This window comes from Girardinichthys multiradiatus, chromosome 2, assembly GCF_021462225.1.
Source record: "Girardinichthys multiradiatus isolate DD_20200921_A chromosome 2, DD_fGirMul_XY1, whole genome shotgun sequence".
NCBI lineage: Eukaryota > Metazoa > Chordata > Actinopteri > Cyprinodontiformes > Goodeidae > Girardinichthys > Girardinichthys multiradiatus.
The window spans coordinates 26,383,212-26,396,892 of NC_061795.1; the positions used below are offsets into that span (position 1 = coordinate 26,383,212).

At 41.9% G+C, this 13,681-nt stretch overlaps 1 protein-coding gene across 2 annotated transcripts in view; it reads right to left on the reverse strand.

Annotated features, from left to right (window-relative positions):
- roraa (RAR-related orphan receptor A, paralog a) overlaps nucleotides 1-13,681 on the reverse strand; it is a 279,737-nt gene that overhangs the window by 10,746 nt on the left and 255,310 nt on the right. For both annotated transcript variants that reach the window (XM_047385191.1, XM_047385199.1), the window contains 8 exons: nucleotides 10,791-10,876; nucleotides 9,191-9,332; nucleotides 5,208-5,603; nucleotides 4,434-4,555; nucleotides 4,199-4,331; nucleotides 2,450-2,557; nucleotides 1,380-1,490; nucleotides 189-301 (listed from right to left, as the gene is read on the reverse strand). In XM_047385191.1, the coding sequence (XP_047241147.1) occupies nucleotides 189-301; nucleotides 1,380-1,490; nucleotides 2,450-2,557; nucleotides 4,199-4,331; nucleotides 4,434-4,555; nucleotides 5,208-5,603; nucleotides 9,191-9,332; nucleotides 10,791-10,876 (1,211 nt within the window). The remainder of the gene's footprint in view (nucleotides 1-188; nucleotides 302-1,379; nucleotides 1,491-2,449; nucleotides 2,558-4,198; nucleotides 4,332-4,433; nucleotides 4,556-5,207; nucleotides 5,604-9,190; nucleotides 9,333-10,790; nucleotides 10,877-13,681) is intronic.

Consider the following 13,681-nt stretch of genomic DNA (forward strand, 5'->3'; position numbering starts at 1 on the left):
TCATAAATGTTGTTACTATATATCAGGAAGAACATTTAATTATTCAATTTAAATTTATTTTGTTGTATGAATGCATTACCCTCACTGTTTGGACTAATGGTTTAAACACTAAATTGTGAACTTTTTTACTGCTCAACAGTATATCAAGCTTAGCAGACAGATGTATGTCACACTGCATTGCACCATACCTTTGTAAGAATACCATCCTCTCTGTGGTTCTTCTGCAGAACATGTTGAAGGGCCAGTTGGATCTTCTGCTGGAGTTTCTCCACTTTCACCTTCTCCTGCAGCCAGGATCGGTCTGGAAGGATGTATTTAACTGATTTATTGTTAAAGCACAAGCAAACTCTTTTACAGCTCATATAAAATTTCAATGTGTAAAACAGATGGTTGCAGTACACCGTGCCTTGCAAACGTATTCACACCCCTTGGAATTTACCCTGTTTTGTCATGGTACAGTCATAAACTTCAATGCCTTTTATTGGGATTTTATGTGACAGACAAAGACAAAGTAGCACATATATTTTTTTTTGACAAATCAAAAAACTTGTGCTGAGGTGTGTCTCTACCTGCTATGCTTAATTCTGTTGCCCATTTCTCGTTGCAAACCAGCCCAAGTTCCCAAAGATTGGATGAATAGTAATTTTGAAAGAGATGCCACAGATTCTCAATTAAAAGCGTGTTTGGACTGGGCCATTCGAACACACAAATATGCATTGATCTAAACTATCCCATAGTAGCTCTGGCTCTACGTTTAGGGGTCGTTGTCCTGCTGGAAGGTAAACCTAAACCCCAGTCTCAAGACTTTGCAGCCTCTTCCTGGTCTATTTATCTTCCCATCAGCCCTCACCAGCTTACAAGTTTCTGCGAAGAAAAGCATCCCCACAGCATGATATTGCCATCACCATGTATCACTGTGGGGATGGTGTGTTTAGGGCTATGTGCAGCATTCCTTTTCATACACAACCGATAGCAGTCATGCTCCTCCAGAGTTGTAATGGGGCTCTTGCCTGCATCTTTGATTAATGTGCTCCCTACCTAGTTAATGTGGACCTCTTGATAGGTTTGCCCTATGAGATGATGGAATGACTAGTGCTCCATAACATGTTCAATGCTTGGAATATTGTCTAGGACCTAAACCTGCCTTTTTTTTTTTTAAACACATTAATAATTTTCCTTCCCCTCCCCACTTAAAATTATCTGCAACTTCATGTTGGACTATCACTTACAATCCCTATAAAATATACCTTAAAATGTGACAAAACAAAGTTTGAGGGGTATGACTACTTTTGCAAGGCAGGGTATATTGTTATGGTGAGTGGGTGAGTGTGGCTGCTCCCGCCCCTCTCCCATTCTTTGTTGCTGTGACTGACACCTACCAGCAGACATCAACACGAAGGCGGAGAACAGGGCGATCTCATCCTCAGACAGGTGCATAGAACACAAGTTTTTGCCAAACTCGAAGACGGAGCTGATCAAGTCGTCACAGCCTGCCACAGCAAAGGACATGGAGAGAGAGGGAGAGAAAGTGAGAGAGAAGGGGCTTAGCATGGGGAAGACCAAAGAACAACATTCACTCTTGATCTTTATTGGGAGAGAGGCACACAGTGAGGGGAGAGGAAGGGGAAGGGATAAAAAAGAGCAGTGTGCTGACAGCACATGGGAGCTTCTTAAGCAGAACAGGCAATGCTTTTACTGAGTTGTGCCTCCCAGACGAGTCACTTTTGGCAGTTGGGCGGTGTTACGCAAGCCAAAATGAGGTCACTGTTGAGGCTTTTAGTTAAATCAATTATTGGGGACGTACAGAGACAGGCACATGCCACCACTGCTCCGAAAGCCCATCACTCTCCCTCCCTCTGCCACCGTCCCTTGCTATCTGTTAGAGGGACGTTCACTAATACATAAACACAGTGATAAGCAAACACAAAGAAACAGGAATGCAGATCCTCAAAATCACTGTGGGATGCATTTATAGTTTCTCTGTCAAGAAGCTACCTCAAAACAAGAAAATCCATGCTGGAAAATCACAGGAAAGTATGACAGTCAAACATGACTGCTATTTGCTTTTTTGCCTGAGATGTTTCATGTCAGACTATCAGCAATAGTTTTGATAGCGCTCTCCCCAAAGACACTCCGTCTGGCTTTATTTATTTCACAGTTACAGGAGCCATATGCAGCAGCGCCTCGGTAACATCTCTGTTCTACCATAAATAACCGATGAAGAGACAGAAATGCCAGATGAGGAAGGGATGAGGAGCTCAGTGTTTCCTTCCAGGCCTTCAGCGTGGAGCACGGAAAAACAGCCAACTCTAATTTTGGCTGCTACACCAAGGAGAAGAGGAAGACACTGTAAGGAAACACTCTAGATACACAAACACAGCAGCTTACCAACACACAAGCAGACACCAACGCCTGCCTGTCTGCCTGCCTGCACACCCACTCCACTTACCTAATGACTTGAACACATCAGGTCCGGCGTATTTTCCATCGAAATAGACTGTGTTGTTTTGCGAGTCAAAGGCACGGCACATTCTGACAAACACCACTTCCAGAGAGCCTGCAGAGACAGACAGGAACAAGATGCGGAAGATTTTCTTTATTCCCCCTTCTAACAACAGTCAGAGGTGCAAAACACATGATTATGCTTTGTGCTAATCTTCCGAAATACAAGAAAACAACCGCGTTGAAATACGCCTGTTGGCAGATGAGAATAAAAACTGCCTCCGCAGATGAAAACATCATCGATAGAAGGCTATTCTTCCACAGAGCCGAGCTTGACAAAAATAGGTAGTGACGTTACTTTTTCATTCAGACACTTTTTTCTTTAGCAGAAAAGCTATTTATTTGGTGCTACAATCTGTACAACCTGATGGGAGTGAATAAGAAGAAAAACAGTACATAACAGTAGCTCTTAGTGACATAGCTGAAAAAATTGAGAAAGTCTTTGTGATAAATTCATCTTTCACTGCAACTGCCGTGTTTAACACTGAAGAATTTAGAAAAGAAACCTTTATTTCAGTATATTTACACAGGAAAAAAGTCCCTGTTGCTACACATTAACACCCCTAAGAACTCCTTTAAAATAAGTTAGTCAAATTTTTTTATAGCTTCTTTTTACCAGCACAGTTTATCTCAGCGAGGAGGATGGTAAGGATGGTGAACCCCCCCCCCCCCCCCCCCCCCCCCCCCACTGCTGTTAGATGCTATCTACAAGCCATCTGGTTGACGTCATGTCTGGAAAAGGCCCTCAGTCATATCTGGGTAGTTTCATGAAAGCTGATGAAAATAGGTACTTTGATCTAAAACTAAGACTAAGAATTTCTACAACATGCACTCCAAGTGGGTTTGGCATGAAACCAAGGATAGATCTGTAAAAAACTACATCATGCCCAGTGATGGGTACGGTAAAAGATCTATAATGCTGTGGGTTTCTCTTCCAAATTTCAGAAGGCACTTGTTAGAATGTATATCACTATGAACTGTTTGAAATACCAGAAAATTTTAAATAAACCAGTAAACTGAAAATGAGTCGTAATTGGTCTTTCAGCAGGACAATGATCCCAAAGATATAACCAAATTAATACAGAAATGTTTAACCAGAAACGATAACTATCATCCTGCATAGCTATTTCAATTTAAAAACTAAATCCTGTTTGTTAAACTGAAGAGAAGAGAGCATCGGAGAGGACTCTGGACAATGTAGAAAGACTGTGGAAAGAGAAATCGTCAAAGATCTCCAGCTTTGTGTAAAAGCTACAGTAGTGCTGTCCTGTCAGCAAAAGGAGGTTAAGGCTTTTCACACGTCTTTATCAGGGGTTCCCATAAGTGTTGATGGCATTGTGTATCAACATAAATACAGGGGACTTTTTTAGAGCAGTTCGAAGAAACATCCTACATTTCTAAGAAAACAGAAACAATTGGCAGCTAGCATGATAGGTATTATCAGAACTCTGGAAAGGGTGTCTTATCCAATGTAGCGTCTGCCTCAGCTATGAATGGAATTAACAGAGGAAAACAGAAAGAGGCAGTGGCAGAGTGGGGTGGGGCCTCCTGTCTGTGACACTATCTGTGCGTGTGAAGAAGAGGAGCTTTGTGCAGTCAGGTCAGCTACACCCCCATGACAACGCCGGAGTGGGGCTGGTGGAGGTGAGCCGAGCTGAGTTTGACGGCAGCGGGCCATGTTGACAGGCTGTCATACCTGCTTTCAGCAGCACTATCTGATCGTTCTGACACAGCTCCATGAAGCCGTCGATGCGCTTGGCGAACTCCACCACATACTGAATGGCCTCTGTTATTTTGATGGCACACAGCTGCCACATGACTTCCCGGGGCTGAGGAACAAGATAGCACACAGAATGGGTTATCTGCTTTAAAACAATAGTTTCAATAACTGCAGCTGCGACGGAGGTACGCTGCAAAGCCGACCCTCTTACCTTGCTCTGGTAGCTCTCCACCTCCTCCTGAAGGAAAGCCTGCCAGGTCATCTGCTGAAGCTCCTCTCTCAAGTACTGACAGGTCTCCATGTGCGACTTTGAGATGTTCTGGGCCAGGTGCTCTGAAACACAATCATCATCATCATGACAAACCCAGATGATTTCAGCTGAGATCTGAGTGTTACACACAGAGCTATGTGAAAGTGAAGACCTCAGTGATGAAAAATGCCACAGGAAAAGAAGATTTATTTACTGAGCTCTCATGAAGAAGGAAGGGTGGGAGGGAGGGTGAATACACGTGGGCTGTTTTGGGGAGAAAGCTTGTTGACATTTCCTTATACTGCCTGCAGGAAGCTCATAGCTTAAGGTTGAGGCGAAGCCAATCTAGTTATGACACAAATGCATGGAAAGGGGAGGGGGAGGGTGCCACGTTACTCACTGAAACAAAGGTCACATTTTTTCCCAGAGAAATATTGAGTATAAGAATTTAAATGGTTTTGAAAACACATCTGTTAAAAGGAGTTCCTAGGCACAAGGGAGCCTAAAAAAATGATTTCCCCAGACGCCTGCCCTGCTGGATCCCGATTGGCCCTAATTAATGGAAACTAATTACAAAAAAAAGAGGATCTTTTAATGAGTGTTGGAGATGAGTCTCCAACCTCCTGCTATTTTAAGCAACCTTTGTGTCGTTTGCCCCACGGTTGAGTTGTTCTACCCCCTCCTTCGTTTCACTGTCTCTCCTTTAACCTCTCCCTTCCTTTCCCTGCTCCTTACCTAGTTCAGCCATGGAAACGGTGGGGGAGGTCTCGCCGTTGGTGAAAGAGCAGTAGGGAAAGAAGCCGGAGCCAGGGGCAAAGTCGCAGATGGGCTCCGGCTTGATGCCGTTGATGTCCAGGCCTGACTGGTCAGGGGACGGCTGGATGTCCAGGTAGAAGCTGCTGACCGCCGAGTCGGGCTTGCTGCCATCAGGAGTGTGGCTGTCCATGTAGCCGCTGAGGTCGTCGTGTAGCTCCGTCAGGCCGTTGGCCGAGAGGCCGTAGCTGGGTGTGAGCGGCTCTGCCTCCCCGGGCTGCTGCTGGTGGTCTCGCTGCTGCTGCTGCAGCCGGTGCTTCTGGACCTCAGCGTACAGGCTGTCTCTCTGCTTCTTTGACATGCGGCCAAACTTCACCGCTGGTCCAAAACAAACAAAACAAGTGTTAGAATCAAGCAAAAGTGAAATAATATACTAGACTGAGAAACCTCACTAATTTAAATACTTGTATAATTTTAAGAATGTAACGTCTGCACAATTTTTTTTACAGGCATTAGATTTAACAAGGTTGGTCCCTGAATCTAGAAAATTTTACAAATGCACTAATCAATTGGCCAGAGATTGGAATCAGTCTATTTTTCTTTGATCTGGAGGTCACATACTGAAAAATTAACCTTTTTGTTCTATTCATTAAATGCATCAGAACTAAGGTCTCGCACCAGGTTTTATCTTTTAAGGTTTATGTTTGGGCAATTTATGTTTGCAGATAATTTAGTGTTTCTTTTAAAGCTACTTGAGTCTCACAAATCAGGACCTGGTATAGTTTTGATATATAGAACTTTCACAAGTGGTCAATTTGTACATGACAATGCTTTCAGTTATAGTGAGGCAAGAAATTATTCATACCCCTGGCAGATATAGAAATTTAAGTAATCCTTTAAATTTATCAACCTGTTTCTTCTGACTGGAAGTAATGTTATCATTTTGGTGTCTTGACTTGAACCTCAGAGAACCTGTGGAGATTAGGGAAATGGTAAGGAGGCCCATCATTAAAGATAAATCGTCACCAACCAGGTGGAAAAATGCAAAAAGCTGTTCAGCAATTAGAGAAAGGGTTTTATTGCTGTAATGCCAATACATTTTTTCCACAGATTTTCAGAAAAGACTAAATAATTTTTGATGTGCCATTTTTGTAATCAAATATACATTTTAAAAAGGCACAATGTTTTTTTCAAAACTGATACTCCTTTAGCAGTGCTTTATTATCTTCCCATAGATGATTTACTCATTTCCAATTATTCCTTTCTTTGTAAAACAAAACAATTTAAATCCAAATCTGCCAAAGGTATGAATAATGTGGAGCTTAACTGTTGCTCCACTAATGGCTTTTTTATAATTTTGTAAATCTAAAAAAACAGGGTGACAAAATGGTGTAATAAATGTATCACTACAAATTAGGACATATTTGACATAATTGAGTGGGTTTTATTCTATATATTTGGATAAATCTGTATGTCAAAGTCCAAATGGTATAGATGAAATTATTAGACCTGTAATAATTATTGTTCTATTATTTTGGCAGCGGTAGACATAGTTGTTGCTTTTCTGTTTAAAATAAAAGCAAATAGATTATGTTTTACATATTTGTTTAAAGATTTAATGTAAATATGTTATACAGTGAAGTCATGGTAATTTTTACTCAAGGTTATATTTTGAAAATCTCATACTGGCATACACCTAATTAAAACAATAATGAGCAGCACACAAAACTTGGTAATGTAGTATGTAATGCTCATACCACAACACATTAGCTAACAATCACAAACTACACTGGAAGTATGAGGCTCATAGCTAATGTGTAATAAAATACTTGAAAGGTAAGACATAAAACAATGGGTAAATCTATATAGTTCGGGAAAACAGAAATTACTTAAAAAAAAGAGCAACATTATTAATGAGTGAGGTAAAAACAGCTCATCGGAGAGTCTAACATGAGGAAAGGACAGTTGCCTGCGTCCTGTTTTAGGCCTTTCAGACTAAACAGTGTGTTGCGAATGAAACGTCTTGGCTGTTCTGGGGGACTGACGGTAAGTCAGGAGGTCACAGTGTGCATGTGTGCGAGTCTATGTGTTCCATTATATCTGTATGTGTCTATGCAAATAAAAGGTGTGCAGAAGGAAAATGAGGAGAGCAAGAGCACAGAGGCTCTGATATGTCCGGTAAAGGTAAGAGTCACCTTCCTTTATGAGTGATGAACTGCGCATCACTTAGCTGTGCACACAGTACTCAATTACTTCTGCGTTCATTTATATTCATGACAATATATGTGCATGGGAATGAGGCAGGCTCTGTGAATGTTGAGGTGCATTCAGATTTTCACTTCAAATCTGCAAATCCAATCTGTAGTGAAAAAAATATCACAGGTCTGCTCTCTTAAGACAGAACCTCCTCAGCTCAGTCTAGTCTGGACATGCCTGACAAAGAAAGACACAAACGCCCACCTAGGGGCTTTTATCGTTGCATCTTGGCTCCAGCAGCAATAACAACACCCTCTAACAACTTCCTGTTTTATGAAAACAGGTTTTTATTACAGCAACAACTATCCCACCGCTGGCATATAATGAACATTGCCAGAAATGTTCTCCCTCTGTGTCCAATGAAATCAATGATTTCTCTATGGACAGTTGGACAGCGAATGGCCCTGCCTTGTAATGTTTATATACACTGCCCTCCACGTTTATTGATATCCCTGTTAAAGATGTGTCAAATCCCTTAAAAGAATTGAATCTTTGATTGCAGCAGCATAATCTTACACCAGATAAGTCAGGAGAAAACACTCCTTATTTCTGAGCACAATTATTCGGTGAAAAAAAAAAAAACATTATTTAAAATCATAATTTTTTTTTAATGATTACTGGTGCCAGTAATCTCAGCGTGTCTGACTGATTCTGTAAAATAAATGTAACTGTAGTATTTTTCTTATTTATACTTTTTTTAAGATGATCAGGAGTAATATGTGGATTCCTGTGGAGTAAAACACTGCTGGAACCTTTTTCTCAGATGAGACAAAGACTGGCCTTTTCAGCAACAAATGATCATTGTTTTTTAAGGATGAATATGTAGAAAAACAACTCATGGCCCCTTTTTAGTATGGTGGAGGATCTGTGATGCTGTGGGCCTGTTTCTTTTCGAAGACCCTGGAAGCCTTGTTAGAGTGCATAGCAGCATGATTTGTCATTTAAATACCAGACGATTTTGAAATAAAAACATGGTGGGTCATCTTTGATCGTTTCACAGAATTCAAGGCCAAAACATAATGTATTATATATAAACACTGAACTAGTTTAATAGACACAAAATTAACGTGCTTGCTTTGGATGTTTCCCTAACTTATTGCACAAACTAAATTAATTCATAGAGTCCAGCACAACATTTGACATGGTGTGGAGTTAATTAAGCCATTTGAGTGAGCAGTGTTAGTGAAGGGACACATCTAAGACACACAGGACCTTGAGGGCTGGAGTTGGTAAAAAAAAAAAGATGGTCAAACATCCCTTTCTCTGTATGCTCCAAACATATCAAAAGTTATAGAAGACTAAGTGCTGTCATATGAGCAAATGGGGGCTGTTGAAAGTAATGACAGCAGGGCTGGTAATTAGTATGGCACAGGTGATTTTGAAAAAAAAACATTTCTTAATGAGATTTGCAGTTCTCCCGTAAAATAGAGGGCACTGCACCTTGTCGGTCCGGATTAGAGCAGAATCCAGGCAGAAGGCAAACTCTGACAACCTTACTGAGAGGGTTTCTTAAATTAAAGGTTGGACTTTTTCTAAAAATAAAAAAAATCAATTTCAAAGCATTTTAGACATCTTTACTTAGGGTTTAATCGCCATACAGTGAAGCCATAAATCACAACATACACATAAGTGCCTGAGCTCTTTACCTCCTGGTATCCCTCCCCATTGCATCCACCCACCTGTCGATCGTCTCCCGTAAAACAACTTACCATCCCGTGACATTCCCACAGCCAGGCACTTCTGCAGCCTGCAGTGCTGGCAGCGGTTGCGACTGGTGCGGTCGATCAAGCAGTTTTTCTGACGGGGGCAGGAGTACGCTGCATTGCTCTGCTGACTCCTCCTGAAGAAGCCCTGAACAGGGAAAGGGGCACGCAAAATACGCCTTAGGTTTGCTGAACAGGCCTCCTTGGCCACAAAAACTCGCTCTGGCACCGCAGTAGGGGGATCATTTTTATGTCTTCATTGTGCTCTAGTGCTGACAAGATTTATTGCAGCCTGGCGGGGATGTACTGTACTCCCGGTGGTGATATTTTCATTTTACTGCTTGCAAATTGAAATGCAACAAAAACTACTGCGGTGGTATTTTTCTGACTTCTTTGCTGGCATTTAAAGAGCGCTGTATATCCACCAGCATGTACAACACGAGGGCGGCATGTTTTGGGTAGTGCATGATAACAGCGGCTGGCATTTCTCTTCAGTGGCGTTATTAGTGTTGATTAATGCAGCACAGGCATGTGCAAGGCTAAAGGATTGCAAACGCACAGCAACTGGATTCCTCATCCTTTGACTTAATGAATTGATTCCAGCACATCATTAACATGCCCCACTCTACTGCTCTACACACATATGTCTTAATTAGCTGCTCATTGGCTGTTTAATTACAAGAAAACAGCTGACAGCTGCCAAGTTGCTTTATAATGGAAGCCATTATGGAAACAGAGTAAAACTGCCAGTGACATGCAGCACTCCTTAATAATGCAATGATTTATGGTCCAAACTTTTGTACTCGCACGTACCATTAAAGGTCTTTCTGCCTGTGGACTAATTAGCAATCATTAAAGATAGATTTCAGCAGTTTATTCTTTAGCGTTTTATCCTTTCCAGGATCTGTGTGTGTAAGAGAGAGGGAGAAAGAGGGTCGCTGGAAAGAAGAGCTGAAAAGAGCCTCTTTTTTGTCCCACACACACACAGACACACCCCACAAACACACGCACCCACGCACATACACACAAGGAAACAGAAAAAGGTGGAGGCTGGTTGAGGAATGCTAATGATGTGCTTGGTGATAAGCACGAGGGAGGGACAGGAATACACTCTGTGCACAAAGTTTCCTTCGCTGTCAATGGCTGGTGTATTTGAAACAGTACAAAAGCTGGCTTCAATGGGGAGAAACGCGCTGTAGCAAACAGCCAACAATCTGGTATAATTCAAAGCACTCTCCTTTTGATCATCCTATTTCAAGAAGAGCAGCAGAAGCAAAAAAAACGAAAGGAAAAAAAACAGCAAAAAAGACATTTCCCTGGGAGGGAAAAGGCAAAGGAAGGCAGAGGAATGACTATGTCCTACTAATTGTGGCTTTCTGTGATGTCCTCAGTAGTGCTTGACCACTTTAATGGTCGTGCTGCGCGTGTTTGCACACCACGCTCCCGCTCCAAATCTCTGTAAAACGTCAGCACCAATTCATGATGTTTTTTTCCCCCCAAACAAGCAACTTTCTCTACCTCCTCTGTGTTTTCCCTGTCTTTTCCCTTCCTCTTTCACATGCTTACAACCCATCACACTAACAGGTTCGCTTCTCTTGATGCTTACCTTACAGCCTTCACATGTTATCACGCCGTAATGGATGCCTGATGATTTGTCTCCACAGATCTTGCAGGGAATTATTTCGATTTGAGCTGCAGAGAAGAAAAGGAAGTGAAAGAAATAAATAAGTATGGGGAAAAGGAAATCAACATTTTGCTGTCACAAGCTGCTGTACAACCCTCTCACCATGGATCCATGTTGGTACATGAAAGAGCACTGTGCTTCTAAAAACATCTCATCCAGTGGCTTTTGAATCCTCACTTCCATGCAGTATTAGCTGAATATTTAGAGCTGCGTTTATGTGTGCGCCTGTTTGTGTGTGTGTGTGTGTGTGTGTGTGTGTGTGAGAGCGGGCTTTTTTTTTTTTTTTTTTTAAGGGAAGGATCCAATTTTAAAGTGCTCGACAACAGCCGGTACAAACATGACATCAATTTGCAAAACATAACTTGCATTAAGAAAAGACCCGACTGCCCACAAACCCTAATATCCCACAGTAGTGCAAATATAAACCTTTTGTAATGACAAAAGCTCATTTAGCCACATGAGGAGGTCTATTCCCTGGTGGGAAACCTGACTTCATGCAGCCTCTTACATTTCAGAACCATAAACCCCCCCCCAGGAGCAAATCCACTGCATCCACAAAGAATCATAACATCCCCGCTGTGCTGGATGGAGCAGCAACTGTGTGTATTTGTGTGTGTGTGTGTGTGTGTGTGTGAGAGCGAGCTCCAGAAGAAAATGCTTCAGTTTAAGTTTGGCTGTGGCGTTGTGCTGTTGACAGGCCTGAGATGAAAGACAAAAGCCCGGAGAGGACGGGCCTCATCCATCGTCCGCCCTTGCTTCAGGAGCAGAACTGCAGCACAACGGGCAGAACACACAGACATCAGACACCCTGAACTCCCAGCTCGGCCCACTGATCTCAGCATCATCACCACAGCGCTCGCTGTCACTCCCATCCTCTGAACCCCCCCCCCCCCCCCACACACACACTTACTGCCCCCACCCTCCAGAGATCTCTATCTCCTAGTCCTTCTCAATTGCGCCGTTTCCATCAGTGCACTGCCGTAGGATGTTCTCTCATGATATAATGTTTTGTTTCCTTTTAACCAATGATGTTGACAGCCAATCAGGGCAGCAAGTGCTCTTGCAACTTGAAGCGCCACATTTCTCAGCACCTCAAGTAAAGATGGTAAAAACTTAAAAGACGTACATTTATTTAAATTTACACTTTACTCTGTAAAGCTGGTCAGTTTTTTATAAAATTGTTAATTTGTAATCTAGAGCTTCCCGTTTCCCTGAGATATAAATATGACACAATAAGATCCATGTCTTTTTACCACTTGCCACCAGGCTGGAGCCACGTTTATCTAGTCACTTAGAGAACTGCAGCCTAAAGTGGCAGCTTGGGGTCACCAAGTCTCCATAAAAACCATTAGAGGTCATCTACATGCCAACTGGTTGCTTGGGATACATGCCTGGAGGATAGACTTTTCCTGTCCTACTATCACAAATGTAAACACATGAAGTTTGCTAAACTGGAACCGCATGCTTTAGTCAGATGAGAAAAACATTAGTTCTGTTGGCAACAGAAATTCTAGGCAACTTTGCTGTGGAAAAAATTGATTGATATGTTACCGGTCCTATCTCCAATTTGGTGACATTGCCGAGGAGGTTATTTAGCCAGTGGATTCAGGTGTCTTGCAGCAAGGATACAATTAAAAGTTGCAGAACAGACTGCGAGAGATTGTGCAAAGAGGAATGCTCTGTCTGTATGCTCCAACACTGTGAAATGTTCAACAATTGTGCTACTGGTTATCAAAAAAAAAAAAAAAGTTTTTAGAGGATTTTTTTCCTTACAGAGTAAATGTACTGAAATTTGTATTTTTCTAAATGTTTTAGTATGAGATGATGCTACTGCATTAAAAGAGAAATTTATTTTAAGGTTTATTACACATCTTTACACCATCTTTAGTTTTTTTTATTTAAAAGATCTTAATGTCCACAGACCTTCAACCAAGCATTTTCTCTTGGATGTATAACGGCCAAAATCAAAGAAAAAAAGCTGACTGGGTTTTTTAAGTTGCTGACCAAAATCTGTTTAATAGCTTCTCACCACATATACACTGCAATTTTATTCTGTTTTATTCTTTTATATTTTAGTGGACAATGTGTCTTTTTACTGTATTTTAATACCTTGTCTGTCTTGGCCATGAAGCTCTTTGGTCAGCATTGGTTGTTTTTAAATGATCTACGCAAATACAACGGACATTGACATTTAGTTCTACAGCACTCAGGTAAGGTATATGATTCATTCCCTACATAGAGCTTGATACGTAAAATACTTTTTAAAAAGAGGTGGCACATTTTCAGAGTGTTACATCAGCTTCTTCCCTCAAACCAAGCCCAACTGTCTGCTATAATGCCTCAGGTCTCATCGAAAGACAAAAGCCTTAAAATATCTCCTGCACACCTCAACAAGCTGCCTCTTTATTTCAGTTTGATCACATCAAAAGTACTTTTGTTGGAGTTCAATCCAGAGATCCCTGCCCATTTAATCAGCTGCCTGGGAGCCTGCATTGTGTTATGTGGATAATGTCCTCGTCCCCGAGGCGTGCCCAGGAGAGGCCCTTAACACAGAGCCTCTAATCCAGCAACCCGGGAGCCGCACTCTGTTCATTCAGGGGATCTCTCCTTGCGCTGCTGGAGTCAACAAGACCAGCCATGTTTACTTGGAATTAGCCTAGATTTTAGAAAAATGAACAAAAGGGAGAGGTGGAACATGCACAATTAATTCTCCTCCAGACAACACCTCCTGTGATTTGCGATTCTCCCGTACAATAGAGGGCACTGCACCTCGTCGGTCTGGATTAGAGCAGAATCCAGGCAGGAGGCGGACT